The sequence below is a fragment of the Paramormyrops kingsleyae genome, chromosome 8 (assembly GCF_048594095.1).
Source record: "Paramormyrops kingsleyae isolate MSU_618 chromosome 8, PKINGS_0.4, whole genome shotgun sequence".
Classification (NCBI taxonomy): Eukaryota; Metazoa; Chordata; class Actinopteri; order Osteoglossiformes; family Mormyridae; genus Paramormyrops; species Paramormyrops kingsleyae.
Genome location: NC_132804.1, coordinates 4,192,683 through 4,218,007, shown reverse-complemented (window position 1 = coordinate 4,218,007; position 25,325 = coordinate 4,192,683). Strand labels below are relative to the sequence as shown.

Genomic DNA, 25,325 nt, shown 5'->3' with positions numbered 1-25,325 from the left:
GGTCACTCTAATCACACCTGACTGACAAGTAAAGGAAGGCTGGAAAACCAGCAGTGCTCAGACCTCAAGGACTATGATTTGAATAACCCTGGTGTATGCAGTTAAAAACATTGTAGTGATTCATTTGGCCGTTAATGTGGGTACATGAAGAAAGGTATGGTCTTTATGATTTTAGCAGATTTCTGGATTATTATTACCGGATCTTCTCTTATAATTAAGCAACTGATTGGTATCTTGATGATTTTACCATTGTTAAGGTTCACAAATATTTCAAATCATGTTAACAGATTTGACTTTCAATTTGATCGTACCTATAATCAGCATAAGAACATAAGAAATTTACAAACGAGAGGAGGCCATTCGGCCCATCAAGCTCGTTTGGGGAGAACTTAGCTAATATCTCAGAGTTGTTAAAATCTTATCTAGCTCTGATTTAAAGGAACCCATGGTTTTAGCTTCCACTACAATAGCAGGAAGACTATTCCATACTCTGACTACACGCTGTGTAAAGAAGTGCTTCCTCAAATTTGTTTTAAAATGTTCTCCCGCTAATTTCCACTTATGGCCACGAGTTGTAGTATTTAGACTAATATTGAAATAGTCATTTGGCTGAACAGCATCCAGACCCGTTAGAATCTTATAGACCTGAATCATATCCCCCCTTAGTCTCCTTTGCTCAAGGCTGAACAGATTCAGTTCCGCTAACCTCTCCTCGTAAGACATTCCTCTAAGACCAGGAATCATTCTCGTAGCTCTTCGTTGCACCTTTTCTAAGGCAGCAATGTCCTTCTTGAGGTATGGTGACCAAACCTGCACACAGTATTCTAGGTGGGGTCTTACCAAGGAATTATATAAGTGTAACATCACCTCCCTTGACTTAAATTCCACACATCTAGAGATATAACCCAACATTCTGTTCACTTCAACTGTTCACTGTTACTTCAAAAAGCATATTACATCACATTAAGATATTGTTTGTGACAAATACCAGAGCAGCGCTACAGGACTGCTTTAGCAATTGCGGACTGAAAGAGCGCATGCGCATTATAGTGACGTCACTACCGGGAAGCCTGCGAGCATCCTTGCGCGCGAGATAGAAATTACAGCGCGATAAGTATCTGGCAGCCGGAGTAGTTGAGGAAAAGGGAGACGGGTAAAATCTATGCGGCAGTTTTGTCCAGGACTATAGGAAACGCCGCCTGACAAAGCTATATGCACGGCAGAACTGTGACAGGGGGATTTTTAGTAAAACTGGAAGTGAGGAGTGCTTGAATTGTGCAGTGAAATGGCCTGGTGGCCGCGCGGGTAAGCATACTTGTTGCTATTGTTTTTCTGGAGGTGGGGGAGTTAAATGTTAAAACCCGGCTCTTAAGCCGAGTTGAAAAAATATGTCAAAATTACAGTGAAAGACCCATCCTTGCTCATCAACTGAAATTATGATGGCTTAGGCTGGTGCCTAGTCATTTTCTTAGCTTTAAGTAAGTTTATGTATGGCAAACGCGACGGGCCGCGCGGTGTCCCGCCTTTATTTTTGAACGTGTTTTTTATTATTATTAATTGTTATGCTTGAATGTGTAGATGTGTACCGCTCTGGTTACGCTGTTTGGCTTTATAATGAACTGTCAGAGAGCTGGTCACTACATTTAACTCTTAATTCGTTGTGTTGCTCCTACGTGTTCTTCCACAGCGCTGTGCTGGAAGAACAATTATGGAAACTCGATGAACTGCTTGCATAGTGAAATTGCATAACCTGTCACATTATGTCCATTTAAATGTTACTGAAAGTTGAGCAAAGTTCCATTGTGGTGTGTTTAATGTTAATGTCATTCTTGAATCCGAATAATTTGTGCAGGAGTATTCGTCCATTTGTTTTACTTTTGAGCCCGTGGAATGCACACTTGTGAAAACATGCAGTGCACTGCATCTCCAGGTTTGAGCTCTGTCTTGCATTTCCAGTGATGAGGGGGAGGAGCAAGTTTATCAGGACACAGACTCCGACGTAGCTGAGCAGCGGGACAGTGGTAAAGTAAAGGTGAAATGGACACAGGATGAGGTAAGTGAATGGGAATTCTGTTTCCATCAGTAGGCTTTATCACTGTCTATTTAAATGAACCGTTGCCTATTTCAGTTTCGGTACATTCAGTGTTTTGCATGAAACTTGGGAATCGTGTGTATGCCTTTACTTCTAAACTGTTGTTATACTGTCTCCTTTGTGGGTGGACACATTTCCTTCCAGGATGACTATCTCAGAACTTTGGTTCAGAAATTTGGCCCTCATGACTGGAAATCCATAGCCAGCTTCTTACCAGTAAGTACTTTTGTATGTGAACATTGCTTCCCACTAAAGTGGATTCACTAGTGCATGACCAGGAAGTACATCTGCTATGTATTATTTCCGTCTTTAAATACATGAAACTCTGTATCAGCCTTTATAAGGTATAATATGTCTGACTGTTCCTGCAGAATCGCACTGAACACCAGTGCCAGCATCGCTGGTTTAAGGTTCTGGATCCTGATCTGGTCAAAGGGCCTTGGACCAAAGAGGAAGATGAGAAGGTAAGCCTTAGGACAGAAGTGTTCTAGTGTTGTTGTTCAAGGTTTCTTCTCCACTAAACCACAGCCAATTCCTGTATGCTCTGCACACTGGCAATAAAGAGTTCTGAGTTTTCACTGTGGACTTTTTGCCATGCCCAGGCTATCATCGCTATTGTATTCATAAATCTCATTTGACACCCTCCGTGTCTGTTGCATTTCTTTTTTCCATTCAGGTGATACAGCTGGTCAATAAATATGGCAACAAGCAGTGGGCTATGGTGGCAAAACACCTGAAAGGCAGGCTTGGCAAACAGTGTCGGGAGCGTTGGCACAACCATCTCAACCCTGACGTGAAGAAGTCTTCCTGGACAGCAGAGGAGGACCTCGTCATTTACAAGGCACACTGTGTGCTTGGCAATCGCTGGGCTGAGATAGCCAAGCTTCTTCCTGGCAGGTAACTGCACGGTGCCTTGCTTATTTAGGTAACCCTCTCCTCACTGGCCGTGAGTGAATGAAGTCAAGATAGATACAGCTGCTTTATACTTTTCATGGTTTTGTTTTTCTTGGTTAATGGTTTCGATGCTTAAAGGTAAGTATAAGATGTTTCTGAAGGGTAAATGAAAATGATTTTGTAATTACATAATGGAGTTATTTTTTTCATGACCAGGATTAATAAACACCAAGCAAATGTTTTCCTTGTGTAAAACCTGATACTGTGCCCAAGGGATGGGAATTTCAGGCAGAATTACTGTTAAAATTTCGCCAGCTGTTATTCAAAACAACACTGGATTAACCCTGCCCTCAGCCCACCCCTAGTGCATACACAGAAACGTGTATGGGATGTGGATCAAAATATTTATTTCTTTCCATAAAAGATGGGATATAACTTAATAATAATAATAATTTTGCTCAATATAGTCTCTGGAATCCATAATATTTTCAAACAGTGAAAGACAGATGTCTGCTGGTGATCAGTTTTTCGCCTCAGTCATTTCTGTTATATTTCTCACAAATGTGCCACACTGAGTAAACCTGAATGAAAAAGGTTGGCTCGTAGAGCTCATGCAAAGACCAGAAGATAAACTTCAGAACAAGTAAACCCCAAACTTAGTGAACAAATACATTGCAGCTAATTATCCTGCAGGTTAAATAACATTTAAAATGGGTCGTTTATTTGATTTTAAGATTTTTTTTTTTTCCCCCCTGATTTTATACTATTTCTCAAACATTCAACAATGATTACTCACCCCTTCTGTGCACAACAACCTAAAGTCCTTTATTAAGCTGATCTTGGTCTAATTTCCTTTGTTCTCCCTGTGTGGTTAATTAGTAATTCTGAGGTGTTAGAATTATGTTAGTTAATTCAACTAACTAACCAACCTAAATTACTCTGTGCTTTTGTAAATCATAGTTTGTTTATCTGTATTTTACATTTAGTGCTTTAAAGAAAAGGGTGTGGGTTTTTAAAAATGTGTGCATATATGTGTATATATTATACTTTTAAACGAAACATACATACACTAGATGGAGGTTAAAGGACTGTCCAGGGCTGTTAGAGGGTTGTATAAAGGAGATGTTTTGCCATGTCAGGACAGACAATGCCGTGAAGAATCACTGGAACTCTACTATCAAGCGCAAAGTAGAGATGGGCTGCTATGCTGGGGAAGATGTTTTCCTGAATTTAGAAGAGAGTGCAGTTGTCACCCAACCAAATCCTGACCAGGAGGTAGGCTGGCTGTATGGCTTTCTGTTAGCCTCATTAGTGGGGAGTGTTAGTCTCTGTATGACATCGTCTCTGTATGACATCGTCTCTGTATGACATCGTCTCTGTATGACATCGTCTCTGTATGACATCATTACCGGCTCTGCTAGCTGGTTTGGCACTGACTGCTCGTTTTTTTGTAGGTGGCTGTTATGGATGCTGCTGCAGTGTCACAATCCACAGGAAAGGTAAATGATAAATGGGTTATACCAAACTCTGCTGCACTCAGATTTTGGTGTTTTACTGAATTGCATGGTAGTTATGTGGGAGTCCAATGGGACCCGTTTAAAGGGAGAATTTACAGTTTAAAACGACATCAGGATATTGGCTATAACCACTTTTGTGTGTTTTTGGCCTTGTAGGATATTCCATGCACCTCTGCAACTATGGAAGCTCCACCCACAATGGAAATATCAAAGCATACTTCTCCTCAGCAGCCCCGCGGGGGGGCGACACCCAAACCAGAGATGGACACCTCCTCAGAGTCGAACCCGAGCTGCTGGGTGGTGGACAGTTCAGGGTTCCTGTCACCCACATCTGGTCCTGCTTTCAAGGAGGTGATGGAGCTGATGGAAGGGGTGAGTGGTGTCTGGAGCTTTGGAAGTGGTGCTGAAGCTCCGGCTGTGCAACCTAACCCTGGAGCACATTGGCATCCCTTATGGGCAAAGCATCCATCTGCACTGAATAGTAGGTTCTAGAGGTGCAGTTACGCTAACACAAAAGCATTTCCGTCTCGCTGCCTTCCATTATAGCTGCGCAACGCGAAAATCAGATTCCTCACTTTTGGTAGCAGAGCGCTTCCGCGAAGCAATTTTGCGCCAAGTTCATTTTAATTGAACTTTGACCCACAAATTCACTTAGCTCAACCAATCAGGCATGGTGTGGGTGGGATTGACCTTTCGGTATTGCTAGAATAAAAATTTACCCTGCCCACTTTTGCTCAGTGCTGTGTAGACGTGTTTTTCACACTAGTGTGAATGCACTTTAAATGTTGCGAGTGCATTTGTATGCAGAAGATGAACATGACTGTTGCATGTAGCAGTTGGTAGTAGTTTACCTAAAACTAATATACCAACACCTAAAGAGTTAACACATTGGAACAGATGCAATTAAGCGAGTACTTATCTGGCCTCTTATCTATGGTTGGGTATCGTTTAGTTTTTTCCGATACTAGTGCTAAAATTACTTTTATAATGGTGCGGGTGGCTGCACCAACACTTAACAAAAAATAAGGCACAAAACGAAGGTAAAAAACATTTAAAGAACGGCTTTTTACATTTCTAAGGCAAATTTAATTTTGAATTGAATATATTAACTTTATGTCTTAAATGCTTAAATATAAATTGACTTATTCCCCGGTCTTTACACACAATTGTTTGTAGGTTAAACATTTGTTGCACATCTGGGTGTCAGTCCTTTCGAGTGGAATACAGCCAAACTTCAGATAGGATGCCTAAATGTAAACAATCTGTTTAAGGTAGGTACTTGCTAACGGTATTATTAGGTGTCTGTCGACATCACAGAAAGTGTAATGTTAGCTAGTCGTGGCACGTGAGGTTTCATGATGCTTCTGCAGTCCTTAACATTAGAGGGAAAATAGTTTTAATCAAATTTAATCGACAGGCATTTAAGTGGCAGTGAAGAATGGGGCACCGAAATTTGCAGTCTGATACCCAAAGCTGCTGTTATCTTGCAGGACTTGGAAGGTTTGTGTGATCTGACCGCGTTTGACCTGCCAGAAGAAACCCAGGGCTCTGAGGTGCTGCAGTTCCGTCTGGAGGAGGGCACACTGCAGGAGCTGAGCCGGGGCAATCGGGGGGAGCTGATTCCCATCTCCCCTGGGGCAGCTACCCCTCCCTCCATTCTAACGCGCCGAAGCCGCAGACGCATTGCCTTGTCCCCAGACGCCAACGACAGCATGACTCCTAAGAGCACCCCGGTCAAAAACCTGCCATTCTCCCCTTCACAGGTACCGTGACATACAAAGATGACTTGGACCTTTTCATGCTTTTTAGCCTGGACCTTGCTGAATATTTCCTTGACTAGTTGTCACAGCTGTTCTCTGCATTGCCTGTATTCTATACATTGCCTGTATTGCGGAGATGAACTTCTCTCAATATGGCTTTAATTTTCAGTTCCTTAACCTGTGGACCAAGCAGGATACCCTAGACCTGGAGAACCCATCCCTCACCTCTACCCCCGTGTGCAGCCAAAAAGCCATCGTCACTACACCTCTGCACCGGGACAAAACTCCACTCACCCAGAAGGAAAGCTCTGTGTATGTTGTCAGAGCTTGGTTGTCGTCTGCAGTACATTTGAAGAACCCGTCTTTGGTGTGTAGAATTCGAGTAAGAACTGTAACAAAATGAATCTCCATTACAGGTTTATCACTCCAAATCATAAGTCTGATATGGACATTACGCCCCGCACTCCCACGCCCTTCAAAAACGCCCTGGAAAAATACGGCCCATTGCGTCCCCTGGTAAGACTGCCGGTTCTGTATCACTCGTGTTTACGGGTCAGTCTGTAGGCCCCATAGTCATGTTTTGTTCCAGTTGTAAATTACTTGTACGTGGAACCTGCACCGGATTTTGGAATTAGGGAGGGCTCTTTTCCTATAGCCACCAACTCCGAACTTAGAGGAAGATCTGAAGGAAGTTCTGCGCAGTGAGGCTGGAATCGAGCTGATAGTGGAGAATGAAACTCCCCCTGAACAGAAACGTAAACAGGTACCAAGAGTGTTTTATAAGTGGAAATATCAAATGGAAAGTGTTTTTAGATGATAAAATAAGCATTTTAAACCAGCCGTGTTTAGTTCTTGGACACACATTGCCTTTACCGTGGATTGTTAGGTACAGATGTAAATGTGACGTATTTGACTAGGAAAACGTACCTTCTACTGCTTTGTGAAATATACTCTCTTTGCTTTGTTTATTAAGCATCGGCCTCCCATGAAAAAAGTGCGCAAGTCTCTGGCTCTGGATGTTATGGAATGCACTGAAAATGTTCCTGTCAGACCTTCGAAATCTACTTTTGCACCCAACATGAAGGTATGGAGAAGTCATTTGCCTTTGACTGGGGATCCTCCTTCAGGACTATGATTCAGTGTTTTTCTTTTGGATTCTTTTCCAGACAGAGACGTCCCTATCAGTCTCTCTCAACTCTTCTTCCTGTGCCAAGAAAGATGAGAATATTCTGAATCAGGGCTTCATTATTGCCCCAACTGAGACCATCCCCATCTCTAGTGTAGTGCCCCCAGCACCGGTGAGTCCACAGTACTTGATTTGTCCAGTTATGGAGGTGCATTTATTTGTAGTTTCAGCTTCTTGAAATTTGTCAGGAATGCTATAATCAAGGACATGTTCTAAGCATAGGAAGACACCTTAAAGAATGGACATCTTGCATGCACATTTCACCATGTACGGTGCTCATAGAAAGTCTTGGGACACTTGCTTATTTCTTTAACCACTGCAAATATATTTGTTTCATAACAGAAATTCATTGACAACCAGTTTAACATCTGCACATATCTTTCACGCAAACATTTTCTTATTAAGCGTAATAATTTTTGACTGACTCATTCAGTTCTTTTCTTGCCATTTTGTAATTGTTGTCATTGACTACCGAAGGGGTTCTAAACACAAATGTTTAATACAAAGGTGTTACTAATTGTAAAGCACCCAATGAAAGTGCATGTCAAACTTTTTAATGTAGAACAGCTCTTTTAGAGCTATAAGTTGGGTTTCAGTTCATTACAACTTTAAATGAATGAATGACTATTGGTATTTTCTAACAGGATATATATTTTTTGTAAATGAATAATGGTTTTGTTATAAAAAATTAACAAAATTTTAGCAGGTTTCCCAAGACTGTGAATACTGTATATAAACCCTTGTGTTTACCTCCCCTGATTTACGCTTTCCTGTGATTTGCACTAAGTACTGTGAAAATCCTGTACTTGTCACTTGCTGTTTGTATGTTGCTCTATAATCCAGTGGAAAAATGCTCCGTGCCTCTGTATATGGATGTCATGACCATAAAGCTGACTGGGCTTGGCTTTGCTTGATCTGTAGCCTAAGCCCACAAAGACGTTGCTGTTCTCACTGACAATTCCTTTTTAAACAGATGTCTCATGATTGGGAAGCAGTGGCGTGTGGGCGGACAAAAGACCAGCTCATCATGACTGAAAAAGCCCGGCGTTACCTTCAAGCATTGAAACCCAAGCCTCCCAACCGTGCCCTCATCCTGTCTTAGACTTTATAACAACCCTGAAGCAAATCCCACTGCTTTCCCTTGTCTACCTTTTCCTCTGCTCATCATGTACAGCATAATTCAAGCTTGCCAAGGAATAACTGATCCAGTAACCATAAATATTGGTCAGAATGACTATAAATTGTTTTTCTGGCAAAGACTGTATCGATGAAAGTACTGTATAAGAAGCAAATACTGCTTCATTGGTACGTCTTGTATCAAGAACTTGCATATTCTCACTTAAGGCAGTATTTGATGATGTCAGGTGTTGTGCTTTGGTTTTTTCTAAACATAGTGGTTCTTTCCTTGGATTGTTATAACATTTACGCTTAGGAGCAGTTAATGCTTATTCAACACTGAAGTGTAACACAATTCAAAGTAAGCTTCTATATGCAGTTAGAATGCAACATTTCTTTCACATTTTGCTTATTTATAGCGTATTGCGTTCAGTTTATCCTGAAAGATTGGTCAGGGACTTTTTCTTTAATGTTTACTTTTCTCTAAGGAAAATAAGGTTACAGTATTTTATTGATCTACTGTTTTATACATTTTTTTTTCCCCAAACCATAGCAATACTTAAATAGTCAGGGGAAAAAGGACTGTTTAAAAACAAGCACTGTGTGTATATGTATATTTGAGTGGAATAGCCAAGTCTCAGGTAGCCATGTGCGCTGGACCCTGACACCCTCTGACAGTGACCTCAGCAATCAGGACAGCAATGGTGCTACAGTTACCCAGAGCATTATCTGCGTCGGTCTTAAAATGCAGCTGTAAAAAGAGGAAACATCTACAGTGACACCTGATAAGGCTCCAGATGTATGTAACTTTCAGGATGCAATTTTGTTTTGATTGTTTAATTGTAATGTCTGATACGGTGTCATTATTATCTAAATAAGGGGTGTTTTAACTCTGGGTCTCACTGGCCAAATGAAAAAGCAATTTACTAGCTATTAACTGTTTGACACCTTAACCTTTAGGTAAAATTATTGATTGTCCAAATACAAAATGATTAAGAGCTTGAGTGGAAGCAAGCATTCTGGGATTCTGGAAGACATGGGTTGGACACCCCTGATCTAAATCATTGTATATGTCTGTACTGTATTATGTGTGGAACACACAAAAAAAAACATTAAAAGTGCAAATTGTAAATTAAGGCTGTGCTTTAACTTTAAATGCCATAGTTAACAGTTTCATCCCATGAAAAAGAGCAGTGATGTCCCTTGTAGAAAGAATGCCTCAAATGTTCTTTACCGTTTGACTATGCCATCACCCCACAACCAGTTAATAGGCTGTCAGACATGCACTGTTACACACTGTCCATGATATAAGGAAACTTCTTTTGACATATTTTCATTTATAGTTGTCAACTTTCCCATGCTTAACAAGGATAAAGACCTGCAGTTTTTTAAATAAATGGAAATATGTGCAAAAACTTTTAACTGGTAGTATATGATTCTCCTTACTGAATGCTTTAAAGTGTTCTGTACCCAGCTGATTTACTATAATGGCTAAGAACGTGAGCGTGAAAAATTAATTCTAAAAACTAAACTCAACGTGTCATTTAAAATATGCCTATTCCTTAGACATTATTTAACAGTTCTACCTTGAGCAATATGCAAAGAAGATTCCACAGTAAGTAAGGATTATCCAGTAGCCGGCTAATTTTTCATGAGTAAACTGACACCTGCACTGCAAGGCGCATGCTTAACTGCCCCGCTGTCGCCAAAGGCACACGTACGCAATCGGAGATCAGCCTGAGGTACGAAGGCCGGGCACAAGATGACTGTCAGCGGTAAGGAGCCAATGAAAAACAGCCACAATAGCCGCCTCCGTGTCTAGAGGAATTCCGAAAAAGCAAACTAGTTTTTTTAGTCGTGATTTTTAGATGATAAAATACATTATTTTACAGCGACACAAAATGTGCAAATAAACTTGCATCCTGAGTAATTCTCTCCATTTTACATTTGAATCAAGTAATTCTTTTGCCAAGTCTAGGAATGTACCATTTTAGAGGGAGGTTAATTTAATTAAAATATAAAGAAAATATATATTGGCTAATGCTTAAATAAATATATTTCTAAAAACTGTAATTATTTTAAACTCATTAGACTTTGTTTTGATTTCAAAGTCTGATCGTTGTTTCAAATTCTCATTCATCTAAATGAGTATTTGTACCCAGGACATGTTAAGTAGGACATTCCGTAAGACCCGGAAGCGCTCGCTGCCGTAATTCTGCTCCAGTCGGAAACATGGCGCTGAATGGTGAGTAATTCACGTTTGACATAGGTAATCAGTAAAAATGAAATGTAATGTTTCTTTAAATACCACGCAAGTAGTGCATCTAAAGGAACTGCAGTTGACGCATCTGTAAAATAATTTCCAGAAATTCAGCAGATTACCCGTGCACTTAGCATTAATCTGTAGGTCGTTGAAGTCTGCAAATACGAAACGATTTAATTAGCTAATCCAAACGTGGTTATTGTAGTCGGTACCCTTGGTCCTTCTGCTCGACTTGACAGTATTGATAGCTTAGCGGCTCGTACTGATTATAATAGCTTCGCAGCTATCGAATGAATGATCGCGTATCTTTCCTGCTATGATTATTCTTGACAGGTAGATGAATAAGTGGACAATACTACATCCACGTTGTTGATAATTATGTTAATAAAATCGAATAATTGAGTTTCAGACATTCCGTCAGGGAGGTATACGTGAGTTTGTCACACGGGCCATGACGGCAAAAGCAGAGAAGTTACAGAAAATTACCTTTCTTTTGTTATAAGTTATTCTATTTCAGTCAGAGAACTATTCATGGATGCTTGTTTTTGTCTCGAAGTTGGGGAAAGGGGGTGACAAGGTGAACCATAATGCTGACGTCATGATTACGAACGCAGGATGCTCTTGGTGTTACCCACATATAAAGTAACCTTTCTAATCCACAGGGATGCTTGGTTTGTTCCTCCTCACTGTGGCACTTGGTGCCCAGGCACTGACTCCCTCTCATCACCTATCTGCTGCGGATGTGGCCAGACTGAAATCCTTCTTGAACCAGCCTTATACGGAGCTTGAATCTGCATACTACACCATTGTAGGGTTGAGCAAGTTGGGTGCCTCAGTGTCTGATGAAAAAGTGAGGAATTCTCTGTGTAACTTTTTATGGGGTGAATGTATGGAGACATGCATTGAGGTTGGTTTAATAAATGAAAGTTTAAGGGTGGGATTCGTTTTTTTAAAGCTGTGTGTAGTTTTTGAGTTAATCGATTCTGTTTGTCCCACCTTTTAACTCGCTGTTCCTCTTTATCCTCAATGTAGGCTGCCTGCCAGTTCTTGAAGTCTCACTTAGATCTTTCAAGTATTGATTCACTCTTCTTTGCTGCGGAGGCCAGCCAAGCACTTTCAGGATGTGAGGTACTATAGGTTAATTGTTGGGGTCATGTGATTTTTGAATATAACTTTATTCATTTCACCCTCACAGCATCTTCAACAGTCTTTAAATAGGGTGGCTGAATCTGGTACTGGTACCTTTCTCTGATTGCTACATTAGTGTTTTTCTGTCAGAATAAGGTTGTTAACGCATTCAGTCTGTTCAATCTACGTAGTCTTTTTAAATTTTTTTATTTGTTTTTGGTATCTGTTGGAAAAAGAACTTGATTTAGACTTCTAACTTTGTTAAAATTGTCCTTTTCACAGTCATGAAGGCTCTTTATCTTTCTGGTATCTGTTGGTTTTGTGACTTGCAGATACCAGTATCCAATGAGACTCGTGATCTCCTGCTGGCCGCAGTCAGTGAGGACTCCACTGTCACACAGATCCACCGTTCTGTCAGTGCACTCAGTTCACTGGGACTTCCTGTGGCCTCACAGGAAGTAGTCAGTGCTCTTGTGGCTCGTATCACCAAAGAAGACAATGTCTTGGCGTAAGTATGTCAGGCCACTTACTAGGGAACTGTCTGAATTTTTTAATCAAATTTAATATGAATATGTGGTGTAGTATTTGCATATAACCTATGCACTCCTGATATATATATTTTAAATCTATAGATTACTTATAATACCAAATACAAAGTAAATGTCATGTCAATCGTTGTTATACTGTATTGTTTAGGGAATAATGGCCAAGATGTCTGTACGTGTTCAGTACAGACGCCGGGTATGTTTGCCCTTCACTTCATTCGCGTGAATTCAGTGTGGTACTTGGCCTGCGGAAAATTCAAGTTTTTTTGCTTTTTGGACCTTTTGGGATTTTTGTTCCCCCTTAAGTATTGTCAATCCACGGTTGGCCGAATCCGCGAATACGGAGGGTCTGCTGTATGTAGGTGTTTTTCTCCTTAAAATAATTGTCTTAATAGTTACTACCACTAGGTGCAACTATGCATACATCTGCTGTAGTTGTAGTAGATTTAGGACGTCACAGGTAAGTAGTAGCATGTTAGGTGTGATAAAGGAAGTGCTGTTTATTTGATTCATGAAGGCTTTGAATATTGTGGTTGAATAACTAACTAGTAGCTTATCTTTGCGCAGGATCATCCAGGTTCTTCAGACTGCCTCTCGGCTCTCACAGCAAGCAGAGATGGGTGGGATCTTGGAGGAGATCGAGGTTAGTGTGCCAGCAGGATTCGGGGAGTCCTGGGCTCTGAAGTAGAGGTCGACCGATATGGGTTTTTCAATAGCCGATGCCGATGACGATATTTAGGAGTCAGGGTCAGCCGATGGCCGATATATGCTGCCGATATTTTTTGGCCGAAAATTGGACGTTTTCCCCTCTATTTGCATGATAAAATATCACATTAATAATAACAAACGATACACAAAATTTCTCAACTTAGCATTTATTGAATACTGACTTTGTGTAAATTTAAATATAAACTTAAATAACAAAAACACAATACAACTTATAAACAACTTAAACTTATAAACAATAAAGATAGCAGCATCAGAATCTCTTTAGCAGCAAACTCATTCTTCAGCTCCCAAGCTCACCAGTCTGCTGCAGATATTGCACCTGGCTTTTCCTGGTGTTGGCTTTGTGAAATGCTGCCATACAGGATTAGATTTTTGTTCCGCCATCAGACAGCAATTACTAAAACAGAAGAATAAATGCAAGGTTAGAATTTTTTTATAGTACCTTCATCTTCAATTCATTCTACAATTCCAGTATTCCATGCACATTAAAACAATTACACTCTAATACATTTTGAAGAAAAAAAAACACTAAGTGCATCATGGTATGATGAGTAGTGTACACTAACATGTTGTTTCTGTTGTTAGCAGACAGATAGCTTAAAGCCAAATTCACAATCAGAATCTAGTGATCCCGGAAAATAAAATAAAATAACTGTCGTATTGCACAGCCTTGTATGCAAGGACAACATAAGCCCCTAGTGATTGTGACGTTGTCTACGTATAAGCCCGTATAAAGGATAGACATGTTTAATGAGGAAACTAACTGCGCAAAGTCATGCACTTTTTATCTAGACGTCTGACAAATTGTTTGAATCTCCGGTCTCAAATGAAAAAAAGTTGCACAGAAGGACCATTGTCAGCATCAGCTCAAGTAAATGGTAACCACGCTTTTGAACAAACACTTTTCTCCGCCATGCATTGTTCTTAGCAGCTCTGTGTCTCCGAGGACGGCGCTGTCTGTGATCAGGGCAGAGTAACGCAACTCTCACACACGCTGCAGTATTTGAGAGCTGCCTGCTCCGCCCCACACACTCACAGAGTGAAACTCTCCGACACAAGAAAAAAAGCATAACTGATAACATCGGGCTGATATGGTAATAATTAAAATGTTAACAATTAAAATGATTTTTAACGATTAAAAAACGTCTGTGAGCCCACCAATAAGCGCACAAAACGAACTCTATTAGAATCAATGATCCTTAATGTTACCTGTAAGCTACAGTTGGTTGAAGGCTCATTATCATTACCCCAGTTCCCAATAGCGTAATTCGCGTTTTCTTTTAAAGCAACATTTCATAGCAATTAACTACTTAAATAAACAGGTCATTGAAAGATCAGAATTTAAGCCTTACCGTTTTATCCCAGGACTCTTCCAAAACTTCTGGCTGTGGTCCTGCACAAGGCAGCATGGGTCACGTGTTCCACAGCAACAATAACACTGGGCTGCCCGTAGACGTGCCTGTCTGAAAATCGGCGTAGTGCACTCGGATATCGGCCGATGCCGATACATTAAAAAATGCTAAATATCGGCCCGATATATCGGCCGGCCGATATATCGGTCGACCTCTACTCTGAAGGCACTGCCATTTCATGCAGTTGTCTTTGCTGCCAATTCGCAGTGGCCCTTCATTCTCCAGTCGCCGATTATTTTGGTTTTTACAGTATATTTATGTGGGGTTATTAACCCTATGAATGCTGTATGTAATCCCCATGTCTTGCATACTGCTCTTAGGACTTGGCTGCGAGGCTGGATGACTTGGGTGGAGTTTACCTGCAGTTTGAAGAGGGGCTTGAGGCCACTGCTCTGTTCGTGACTGCAGCCTACGCCTTGTCTGATCACGTGGACATGGAACCCCCCCTAAAAGAGGTGCGCATCTTTCCCTCCCTCAGTTGGGATTTTTTGGAAAGCGGACCCTTGTTTATAGAAAGAGAATCTGTTTACTAAGAGGGTAAATGTTGCTTTATACATTTCCAACATTCTTGTATATGTTCCTGTAAAACTTGGTTAACTTTAATAGTGTGAAGTGTTTTTTTGTTGTTGTTATCCATTAATTTTGCATTCTTGATCTCATGTGAACTCCTTTGGCATGGTAGGCTGTCGTCTCCAAATCTGCACTGGGAAGACCTTCATGCTTCACGTGCTTTATGTGTTGTTCCCTAACTCTGCCTGTGGTTTCATTTCTACCTTGTTTGCTTAGGATCAGGTAATCCAGCTTGTGAGCTCCATCTTCAGTAAGAAGTCCTGGGACTCGCTGTCGGAGGCCTTTAGTGTCGCCAGTGCAGCGGCCGCCTTCTCCAGCAATCGCTTCCATATCCCCGTGATGGTCAGCTCCCAGGGCCCAGCTACAGTGTCCCACCGACAGCCCGTCCTGCAGGTAACCGGCCAGCTGGCCTCTGGTCCCTGCTTCTGAAACGTTTGCGTGCTTCTCCCTCACATCCTGACCGTGTCCCCAACCCTCCCCCCCCAAAAAAGCTTCAGATCACAGATGTCCTATCACAGCCTCTGAACTCGGTCAGTGTGCAGTTGGATTCCGCACATGCCTTGGCCTCAAAAAGTGTGGTTTTGAGCCAGGAGCCTTTCACCCAGAGAGAGTGAGTAAACGCACCGGAAGGTGTGTCCATGAGATTCAGCTCCGTCTCCAGTGAATGCTGTCTTAAATCTGTCTGTTGTCACATTGCCTCTCTCTCTCTGCTCTTCTTCCCAGTGGCATTTTTGAGCTGAATTTTATGGCCAGTCAACCTGCCAGTGGTTACTACCAGTTCTCTGTGACTGTGACTGGGGACAGTCGCTTGGTGGCCAACCATGTGGAAGTGAGTTATCCAATCACAATACATTCTTGCAGCAGAAACTGAGTTACCAGTATGTTTTCTGATCAAGTTTTCCGAATGAAACCAATGTTTTTAATGTTTTGTATAAGAATTCTAGGGAGGCAATATGGTGTTTATAGTCTAACATTTTCTAGTTGTGTTCTTTAAGTATAATTGCCTTTCTTAGTCAGTTATACATCTTTAGTTGAAATGCAGAATTGTTCAAAATGATCCAAAGGTTGGACTGTTACAGCTAAGGATTGGAGTAATGCAGTTAATTTATTTTGGTCGTTTTGGCCATACTTAAGGCATCAGTGTAGCCCTTCATAATAAGCAAAATGTATGTGTCTCATAGATAGGGCTGCACGATATCACATCGCGATCTAATCGTAATTATATGGCTCCTACGCAATAATCACCATGGCTTTACATGGTGGGCATAAGCGCCAGCTTTTTTTGTACTGAATGAACATTTATTTACATCCACAGTTTGATAAGAACATTAGCTGAACTCCTAAAATATTAATGAGGTGTATCATGACTCCCAAAAGTTCATTTGTGTAAATTACGGGACAGCTTAGCAACCATCTTTTTAAAGAGGAGATATTGTGGATAAACAAGGTAGACGTCGGTGGTGTGGCATAATTTTTGCTTTTTATAGTCTTGACGTTTATTAAACATAATAATACACCAAATCCATACAGATGACTAACTGTAGGATGTTACAGAACGGCTCTCAGTATTTTAGCTATGCTACTTGTCCGTATGGACCTGAAAAGCCAGCGTTCGGACAAATGTTTACTCCCTTCATCTAAAGCCCTGTGATTATTGCACATGTGGCATATCTTTTGTGTGATATTGTGCAGTCCTACTCACAGAGGGATTTCTCTGTCACAAGCTGACCTTGGGGAGAGGTCATCTGCATGAATAGATGTAGCCTTCACAGAAGCGCTTTTAAGAAAGAAAATTAGCCTTTTTTTTTTTTTTTTACTCTTGAATGCTTCAAGGACTGTACTGTGGCATGACAGATTAATGCGTTCATCACAAACCCTTCCTCGACTCTAATAATGAATACAATTTGCATTTAAATGCTGCCGTCTTGCCATTTTAATGCGCTGCTTTGCACCTGAGACTTGTGGTACAATTTTCAAAAGTGATTTGAGTTGCAGGAGACCTGGCTTGCATCAAACTAAGGTTTTTGGTTTTCTCTCTTTAGCTTAAAGTGAAAGTGTCCACTGAAGTGTCCATCACTAATATGGATCTGTCTGTAGTGGACAAGGATCAGAGCATCGGCACCAAGACAACCAGGTTAGTGCGCAAGATCTGCAGGTTTCCTGGTCCTGCCTGCTTCCTTAGTCGCTGCTCGGGACACCGTGTGAAGCTGCGTGTTTTGCTTGTCCAGGGTGGAGTATCCCTCCAAAGCCAAGACCTCCTTTACAGCCGACAGCCACCAGAACTTTGCCATGTCCTTCCAGTTGGTTGACGTCAACTCAGGTGGAGAGCTCACACCTCACCAGGTATGTAGAGGATACCGAAAAAATGTATCCTTCCCCCACCCAAAGCATGACTCTATGCTCACAGCCATACCCCCCCCCCCCACACTGATGAATGCTCTTGTTCCTCCAGTGATTTCTCATGAGTTCGTATTCAGATGATTTTGCATTTTTCCTTCTGTAGACCTTTGTGAGGCTACATAATCAGAAAACTGGTCAGGAGGTGGTATTTGTGGCCGAGCCAGACAATAAAAATGTGTACAAGTTTGAGCTGGACACGGCGGAGAGGAAGTCTGAGTTTGACTCCATTTCGGGCACCTATGCTCTCTACCTCATTGTGGGTGATGCCACGCTGGAGAACCCCGTTCTCTGGAACGTGGTGAGTGTCACGGTTCCTATCGAGAGGCGCCTACTTTCATATTCATCTACTTGTGCACGAATTGACAAGTTTTCGTGTATTAATGGGAGTTGAACTCTGTGTCAAGGCTGATGTTGTGCTGAAGTTTCTGGATGAAGAGGCTCCGTCTGTGATCCAGTCCAAAACACTCTATGTACCCAAGCCTGAGATCAAGGTAAATGAGCGGTAAATGAGTTTCGGTCTTCAAAAATGCCTGATGGGAGGTGGTGCTGATACTGCGTCTCTGCACAGCATTTGTTTCGGGAGCCGGAGAAGAAGCCCCCCACTGTAGTGTCCAGCACATTCACAGCCCTGGTCCTCTCTCCGTTACTCCTGCTGCTCATCCTGGTGAGGCCATTATGCCCTGTTCTGCTCTCTGCGTTGGGGAGGGGAAGCAAAATAAACTTAATTATCTTCATTAACATATTAGTAAGATTTTTTTTTTTGTTCATCAGTAGATTGTCATGTAGAAACCTTGCCTGCCGGTTGTTTATTGTGGTCTTTCCTCATCCATCCAGTGGGTGAGGCTTGGAGCAAATATCTCCAACTTCAGCTTCTCTCCCAGCTCTGTGTTGTTCCATCTGGGCCATGCAGGTGAGTGAGAAACGCCGGAGTTTTGCTCGTATTATGAACATGCAATAGCTTGATTAAATATGTTCTCTGTGCAACTAAGGTTTTGTCTTTGACGATGTGCTTACTGAAGCCACTTAAATACTTGTAAAAGACTCTCTTGTCCAAAGTGACATACACTTGAGGAGGCAGGGTTAACCAGTCTCTGGAGCCATTGGGGGCTCCATTCTCAAGGGCCCAGCAGCAGCATCAGTCTGCTGGACAGGGGATTCGAACCAGTGACCTTCTGCTCACTGACACAGAGGGCCAACCTGCAGAGCCACGTACCAGCCCGAGCTTGTGTTACCTAAGCAGGGCTCTGTTTCAGAATGTCCCATTTGCCCGTTTCAGCCATGCTGGGCCTGATGTACATATACTGGACCCACCTCGACATGTTCCAGACGCTGAAGTACTTGGCCATCAGCGGCAGCTTCACATTCCTGGTTGGCAACCGCATGCTGGCCCAGAAAGCCGTCAAGAGGTATGTCCCCGAGTGCGGCCGGCGGGTCGGGGGGCGCGAGTGCGGCCGGCGGGTCGGGGGGCGCGAGTGCGGCCGGCGGGTCGGGGGGCGCGAGTGCGGCTGGTGGATTTAAAGCGGTCTGTCGCTCTGCTGTCAGCTGCTCCAACGTCGAACCCCATGGGTCATGTAGAGGCTTTCCAGGCTCAGTGTCGACTCGGGTGGTTCCTGAACCTCCTTCCGCCTAAACCCCTGTCTCCTGTACTGCTTGTATCCTGAGCTTTCCTGTCCACGCCTGTTTCCTTTCTCTCTCTCTCTCTTAGGATTGCTGCAGAGCAAAGTAGTAGGTTGGCAAAATATAGGAGTCTGCGGTAAAGATGCCGTTTCTAATAAAGTGCAGCCCCGCCGCAGCCTGAAGTAAGGGCTGCCTGCCACCTCTACCCCCATCTCCATTGCCCCGCCCCCCATGTAGTGTGTGGCTTCATGGACCTTGCCAAATGTCACGCCATCCTCCATGGTCCAGTCCCTGCCTGCCTGTTTCATGCGTGTCCCTCACTGATCTTTACATTACCTGCACCAGTGTCGGACCTCTTAGTCCGATGTGCTGGGTTTGGCTTTCACCCAAACCTGCCAATACTGCCGTTTTTTTTCCCCCTCGGCTTTCTCCTGTATTTCAGGCTCAATCTCCCAGCACCCTCTTGTTTTATTTATCCTAGGAAATTTGCATGGCCCTCAAACTTCATTATGAAGATTCATCATACAGATTCATGAGTTTTGTACATCTCTCTGATGTTACCCTAGTTACCAGATCGTCTATGAAATACAATGTAGATGCACAATCCAACAAACAAACAAATCTGGTTATTCCTCTATTTACATACGCATCCATATTTATCTGCTTGCTTACATAAATGTTGGCAGGTACTGTATGCTTTTGCCATAAGCGGCACATTTAACCAGGCTTCTCACTGAAATGGTCACACACACACACACACACACACCCACCCCCCGCTTAACACGCATGAGACCCCGGTAACATCCTCAGCTGTCACTGTGTAAAATGGGTACAGGTGTCTGTAATGTGCTTGTGGTCATTTTTTTCTACATTTTGCAAGACTGATTAAAAAAATGTTTTACTTTTGTCTTTCAGACTTGGAAGCAAATGATGACAAAGCCTGGGAATCCTGTCATTTTTACTTCTCCATATTTGGACAAATATGTGCTTCTGGCGAGTTGCCATTAAGCTTTCTCTCCAAATTCGATCCCATTTTTTTGTTTTGGATGATCAAGCTGTTGGTGTTAAAGAAATTTGGATTTAGCTTCTGTTGGAAAATTGTGTATAAATGCAGTCTAGTGTAAAGCAATGCTCTGTTATGAATGCATTTTATCTGGCGGTGACTTAACCACTTAGGAGGAGGAACATTCAATCTGTTTATGACCTAGACTTGTACTTTTTTTTTTTTTAATGAGCCGTAAAAGATTTTTATGTATTTAAGATACAGATATGAGAGGGTGTTCGGCTGGGTTTTATCATTTGTACATTCCTGGTTTTGTACATCGTTTGTTCCCGCTCTGCATGTTGCCTCAGCACTCTGCTGTGTCGGCAGTTTAGACGTGCTTTGTTGGTCGGTTTGTGTTTGTGTGTATGAAGCAGGACGTATCTCAGCCACATGTGTGCAATGTCAGTCATCCTCTATCCTCCCCCTGCTGTGAAGGCCGCCATCAGACTGTCCACAAAAGATTATTCAACACCTGGGTTTTTTTTTTTTTTGTAATTAAAGGGGATAAATGAAATGAGGTGTGTTTTTTTTTTTTTTTTTTTCACAGCATAAATATCCAACTGCAATGTTGCGTGATTTCAGATCACCACTATGTCACATCTAATCGTCCATTTTCTGAAAGCACTTGACCTATTCAGGGTCAGGGGCGGTGCAGAGGCTATGGGTTCAAGGCAGGGAACAACCTGGGGGGGGGACCCTGAAGGAAACCCCACACCCACAGAGCCCTGGTGGGGGCTAGAATGCTGGTCCCAGAAGTGCCGCCCCCCCATGTAATAATGGCTCATTTTGTCTAAGGCTGTCGAGCTCCCCTCATTAACTTTTTGTAGTCAAGTTGTGAATATATTCAACACAACTAGTAAATGGCTTTTAACTACAGTTTGAGGCGCCTAACAGCCAAAGTCAGCCAGTAAACCCCCAGTTAGGCTGGTTCCTTTGCTTTATTCTGAGTAAACAATTCAAAATCAAAGAATGAAGAACTATGCAAATGTAAGGTATGTCTATTTACAGTGGGTTCCCGCAATGTATTTCTTCATTCAGAATGCCCTGATTGTACTGAAATGAAAACTAACAGCAGCGGTGTGATCAATGATCAATGTCGCTGGCTCCACCTCTCCGTCCCCCAGGAGAAGAAAACGCCGTCTCACTCCGCTCACAAGTACTCCCGCTGCAGCTGAAACAACCAGAGAGGGGGGTATCCTGTTGGTTACTGGTCTTAATGCTTGGTAGGTTAGTTTGCTCTGTGGCTGTGAGCCGCTGATCCTGGCTGAGATCGTAACGTGACACTCTGCCGCTAACCTGTGCCTCGTGACGTCCTGCTGCCACCGTCTGATCTTCTGTTCATTCAAGATGGCAGTAAGGTCCTGCTTGTACGTGTCCTTGCAAATGCCTGACTGACGTTTCACGTTGTCTCTTGCCTCTGCCACACTAGTACATAAAAACAACATTCTAGAAATTACACTTAAATTTCCAAATTAACAGGGTATTAAACTGGAATTCATTTGTGTGTGTTTTTGTCTGTGCATATGTTTATTATATGCCGATTGGTAGCATAAACAAGCCATTCTGAAGTTATATACCTTAAGGTAGAAATGTACATTATACATTTCGAAAGGATCATGTGGCGAGTGAAGCTACTGACCCAAATCGCTTCCCCATTACTGTTTGGAGGAATTTTCGAGCTGAAATTTGGCCCAGCACCTTCCTGTAGCTGTTGGTAAAGATGGCATCAGCATGCCTGGTGGCTCTGGCAAAGGGGGCAGGCGGAATGCATCGCATGATTCTCTCTTACATGCCATTTAACACTCCCCAGGAGGGGATGTTTAAGCCAAAAGGGAAATGGCCAAGCTTTACAGTTTTCATAGTGCAATTTGACATTTTCTGTTGTCTTCATTATCCAAACCGGTTTGGCAGTGAAATCATATGTAACAATAATGAACTTGCAAGAGATGCTGCAGCTTCTGCATGGTAACTGCTGAAGGGTTGAGTGTCACTCACCGGTGGTCAGCTGCTTGTTTGGTCTTGTCTTCGGCGTGAGGCAGCTGGTTGGGGAGCATTGCGGACGAGCTGAGCAAGAAGGAAGCCAGAGCCCTCTGGTCGAATCTGGAACAAATGACATCACACAGTATCAATGTTCGTCCGTCCGTGCATCCATCCATCCATCCATCCATCGTAACCACTTGTCCTTTGCAGGGTTATGTGGAGTCCAGAGTCTATCCCGGAGGCTACTGGCAAAAGGCAGGGAACAACCCAGTATGGGGTGCCAACCCATTGCAGGGCACCAGTATCAATGTGTCTATGAAAGTGTAAACTACATTGCACTAAAAACTCCATCCATCCGTCCGTCCGTGCATCCATCCATCCGTCCGTCCGTCCGTCCGTGCATCCATCCATCCATCCATCCACCCATCGGCCCATGTCAAGGTCACATACTTCACATTCAATAAATATTAGAAGACCTTTTGTGTAATTTTTCATTACCTAGCACTTTTTGCATTGATAATGACACATCAAGTTCATTGGATAGATCAACCATTTAATGGTATCCAGTCTTTTTTTGTTCAGTGTAGTGTCCAGTTTATATGACACAGATAGAGGGGGCTCATTGAAAGACTTGAGAACAAGGCAAATAAGAACTTAAATTTAATTTCTTTTGAAGCACTTTCTTGAAATTTGGAAGCCCACACCTGCACTTTCCACGGGTTCATTAAATCAGAGATGCTAGGTGAAAAAAGCCTCGTGCTTCTGTATTTGCATGTCTGCAGAAAGCAGGAAGCTGACAGCTCTGTATGATTGGAGCCCGTGAGGTTAGGCTGTGATTCAGGGTTCAGGCCTGTGTAATTGCTTAAGGCTCTGCTTTAAACAGCCTGAGACAATGAGGTCACACTTTGGCTGTGTCAGAAAGCCAAGAGGTGCCCACTTTCTTTGCCACCTTGGTATGTTAATGACCAGAGAAGTCATAAAAGGTAGGCTAATCAAAATTATTTTTAAATCTGATTCAGAATGTTTTGATGGACTGAGAATATAACCTAAATTTCCCAGTGCAATAGTATAAATGGGCATTTTAGCCACAATTTCAAAAGCTTCTTGTTTAAATTACTATCTATTATCTATTAGACTGTATTAGGGACACGTCACTGGATACCGACCTAGGACATGGCATTTTCTTTTCAGAAAACTGACAAAAGAAGGTCCAGGAATGTTAAAGTTAGCGAATGATTTGTTTTTTAAAATGATGCTAACTATACATAAGATGCCTGTATTAGCGGCATGTCAGTGTAAGTGTACGGCTCTATTCATAGCTGAACTACAGACTTAACAGAGTATTAAAATCAAATGTAACAATCTGAAACATTGCTAACATATCTGTTAGAATGTGGTGAACATACCTAAGACCGGGGTAGAGTGTGGCACAGGATGTAGGCACTGTCAGGCAGCACAACATCAGCAGCGTAGCTTTATGCATCATCATCAATCGTACTAAAAAATGCAAAAAAAACCATGGCAATTATACTACTATTAAAACACTGAGCTCGTATTTTTCACTCAAATTATTAGCTTACTACAGGGGAAACCGACAACACTAGTGTAACAGGGTGTTTTACATAACTGGGCAGCATCCTGCATAGTTGAAAGCAGTGTTTTCATGGTCAAAAGGAATTCAGAGAAGACAGATAACCACACCAGCCAATCAACCACTGGACACGACTGTCACGTCCTCTGTAGTGAGGTCAAAAAGTAGGCTTGTTCTTGTTCAAGACTCAAAAGGTCATAGCATTTCAGGTGCCTATAGTGTAGTATTCTATATATATAGAATCAAGCAGTTTTGATAAGGCTTTACATACTTATACATAATAGACATAATTCTAAGAAAACCAACTATTTTACTTTTCTCTGAAAAGTTTCACAGTTTTAAAGCAGAGAGAAAAAGAAGAAGAAAGACAACAATAAGTTTTATCGGTGCTTACCCCAGTGCTTTGACTTTCCGGAATATACTGTTACTCTGTTCTGCTGATCACTCTAGTCCACAGCAGCCCATATAGATAAATCGCATCCTTACACACTCTTAATTCCCCCAGCTGATGGGCACAGCACTAATCTCTGCAGCCAGAGAGGGTCTGAAGGAGCTTGATTCATGGTCTCACCTCAGACCGTCGCCTTTTAAATCCTCTAATTACGGAGGTGCTGTGACATCACACGTGGACTTTCTCACCTTTACAGCAAATGCTTCAATAACCATTTCACATTCTGTCTCATACAAATATATGCGCGCTATTTGGCTTTAATGGGGAGACAATTAAACATCTTTTGTCCTCCACCTTAATTTACAGAATGTCAGGACTGAACATAATGTGGACTCAGAAAAAATGTTGTAGGCAGGCTGTTTTGGTGAAGTTCGTATAAAAGTAATACAAAGTGTATATTTAAATAAATAAAATAAAATCCAATTTAACTCAAGTACTGATTATAATGTTTTTACATCAGTTATTGAAAAATGTTCACGTTTCCATTGTATTGGCTTAGGTTAATATTATATATTATTATTACTACTATTTCTATAACATACTGAATTACTAAATAGTCAATACACCTAAATAGTCCATCCACCCATGCTCCAACCGCTCATCCAGGCATAGCTGTCAAGTCTCCCGTTTTGGCCGGGAAACTACCGTATTTTACCCCTCTTTCCCGCCGTCCTCCCGTATTAGTATTTTCCCGTAAATTTCCCGTATTATAATATCATAAAAAAAATCCTCTGCCTCTACAAACTGAACTGTCAGTAGCCTCGCGAGAACTGCCACCTGCAGTAGTCTTCAGGTCATTCACAACATTAACCAGGTCATAAATGCGGAGGTTAAAATGGCAATGCTGTGTGCCAAAAACAACGTTACTTTCACCTTCTGTGACGACTTCAACAAGGATACAAAGTCTGCAACAAATCTGTATAATAAGTCATTAGTGAATGCCAGAGAGCCACAGGAGTGAACATGAGAAATTAAAAGAAAATGTGAAATGAAAATAAAATGTAAATGACAAGTGGTTATTTTAGATTT

General features: G+C 42.0%; 3 protein-coding genes across 5 annotated transcripts; 2 read left to right on the top strand and 1 right to left on the bottom strand.

Moving 5' to 3' along the window:
• Positions 1–26: 26 nt before the first annotated feature.
• mybl2b (v-myb avian myeloblastosis viral oncogene homolog-like 2b) lies at positions 27–9,701 on the top strand. Of its 2 annotated transcripts, none has more exons than XM_023806363.2 (15): positions 27–154; positions 1,957–2,053; positions 2,237–2,308; positions 2,464–2,556; positions 2,769–2,989; positions 4,126–4,261; positions 4,441–4,485; positions 4,660–4,875; positions 5,994–6,266; positions 6,433–6,575; positions 6,680–6,779; positions 6,919–7,026; positions 7,237–7,347; positions 7,430–7,561; positions 8,423–9,701. In XM_023806363.2, exons 1-15 carry the CDS (start codon positions 135–137, stop codon positions 8,549–8,551), a joined length of 1,896 nt encoding a protein of 631 aa, XP_023662131.1. In that variant the 5' UTR covers positions 27–134; the 3' UTR covers positions 8,552–9,701. The 2 variants fall into 2 exon arrangements, with proteins under 2 accessions (XP_023662131.1, XP_023662130.1); XM_023806362.2 differs by lacking the exon at positions 27–154 and adding an exon at positions 1,013–1,305.
• Positions 9,702–10,321: 620 nt separating this feature from the next.
• rpn2 (ribophorin II) lies at positions 10,322–20,788 on the top strand. Of its 2 annotated transcripts, XM_023806371.1 has the most exons (19): positions 10,322–10,340; positions 10,728–10,810; positions 11,491–11,678; positions 11,861–11,956; positions 12,289–12,464; positions 13,069–13,144; positions 14,963–15,097; positions 15,429–15,605; positions 15,704–15,822; positions 15,936–16,041; positions 17,255–17,346; positions 17,441–17,555; positions 17,716–17,910; positions 18,017–18,103; positions 18,181–18,276; positions 18,447–18,522; positions 18,889–19,018; positions 19,318–19,411; positions 20,145–20,788. In XM_023806371.1, the coding sequence occupies exons 2-18, from the start codon at positions 10,798–10,800 to the stop codon at positions 19,367–19,369; spliced, it is 1,929 nt and encodes a 642-aa protein (XP_023662139.1). In that variant the 5' UTR covers positions 10,322–10,340; positions 10,728–10,797; the 3' UTR covers positions 19,370–19,411; positions 20,145–20,788. The 2 variants fall into 2 exon arrangements, with proteins under 2 accessions (XP_023662139.1, XP_023662140.1); XM_023806372.1 differs by lacking the exon at positions 19,318–19,411.
• A 406-nt stretch (positions 20,789–21,194) lies between these two features.
• Positions 21,195–25,290, bottom strand: ghrh (growth hormone releasing hormone). The gene is made up of 6 exons (XM_023806376.2): positions 24,240–25,290; positions 23,661–23,751; positions 22,270–22,374; positions 21,914–22,018; positions 21,571–21,699; positions 21,195–21,445 (listed from the first exon to the last, which is right to left on the bottom strand). The coding sequence occupies exons 2-6, from the start codon at positions 23,741–23,743 to the stop codon at positions 21,358–21,360; spliced, it is 510 nt and encodes a 169-aa protein (XP_023662144.1). The 5' UTR covers positions 23,744–23,751; positions 24,240–25,290; the 3' UTR covers positions 21,195–21,357.
• Between the last annotated feature and the right edge of the window lie 35 nt (positions 25,291–25,325).

Bases quoted from the DNA above. Each gene is read 5' to 3' on its own strand.
- mybl2b (XM_023806363.2), top strand. From the start codon at position 135: ATGTGGGTACATGAAGAAAG. The intron at 4,486-4,659 runs GTAAATGATAAA...TTGGCCTTGTAG, and splicing joins TGTCACAATCCACAGGAAAG to GATATTCCATGCACCTCTGC. The intron at 6,780-6,918 runs GTAAGACTGCCG...CTTTTCCTATAG, and splicing joins ACGGCCCATTGCGTCCCCTG to CCACCAACTCCGAACTTAGA.
- rpn2 (XM_023806371.1), top strand. The intron at 11,679-11,860 runs GTGAGGAATTCT...TCCTCAATGTAG, and splicing joins CCTCAGTGTCTGATGAAAAA to GCTGCCTGCCAGTTCTTGAA. The intron at 19,019-19,317 runs GTATGTCCCCGA...TCTCTCTCTTAG, and splicing joins GCCCAGAAAGCCGTCAAGAG to GATTGCTGCAGAGCAAAGTA.
- ghrh (XM_023806376.2), bottom strand. From the start codon at position 23,743: ATGATGATGCATAAAGCTACGCTGCTGATGTTGTGCTGCCTGACAGTG. The intron at 22,375-23,660 runs GTATGTTCACCA...CATTTGTTCCAG, and splicing joins ACACTCTACCCCGGTCTTAG to ATTCGACCAGAGGGCTCTGG. The intron at 22,019-22,269 runs GTGAGTGACACT...CCCCTTTGCCAG, and splicing joins AAACAAGCAGCTGACCACCG to AGCCACCAGGCATGCTGATG.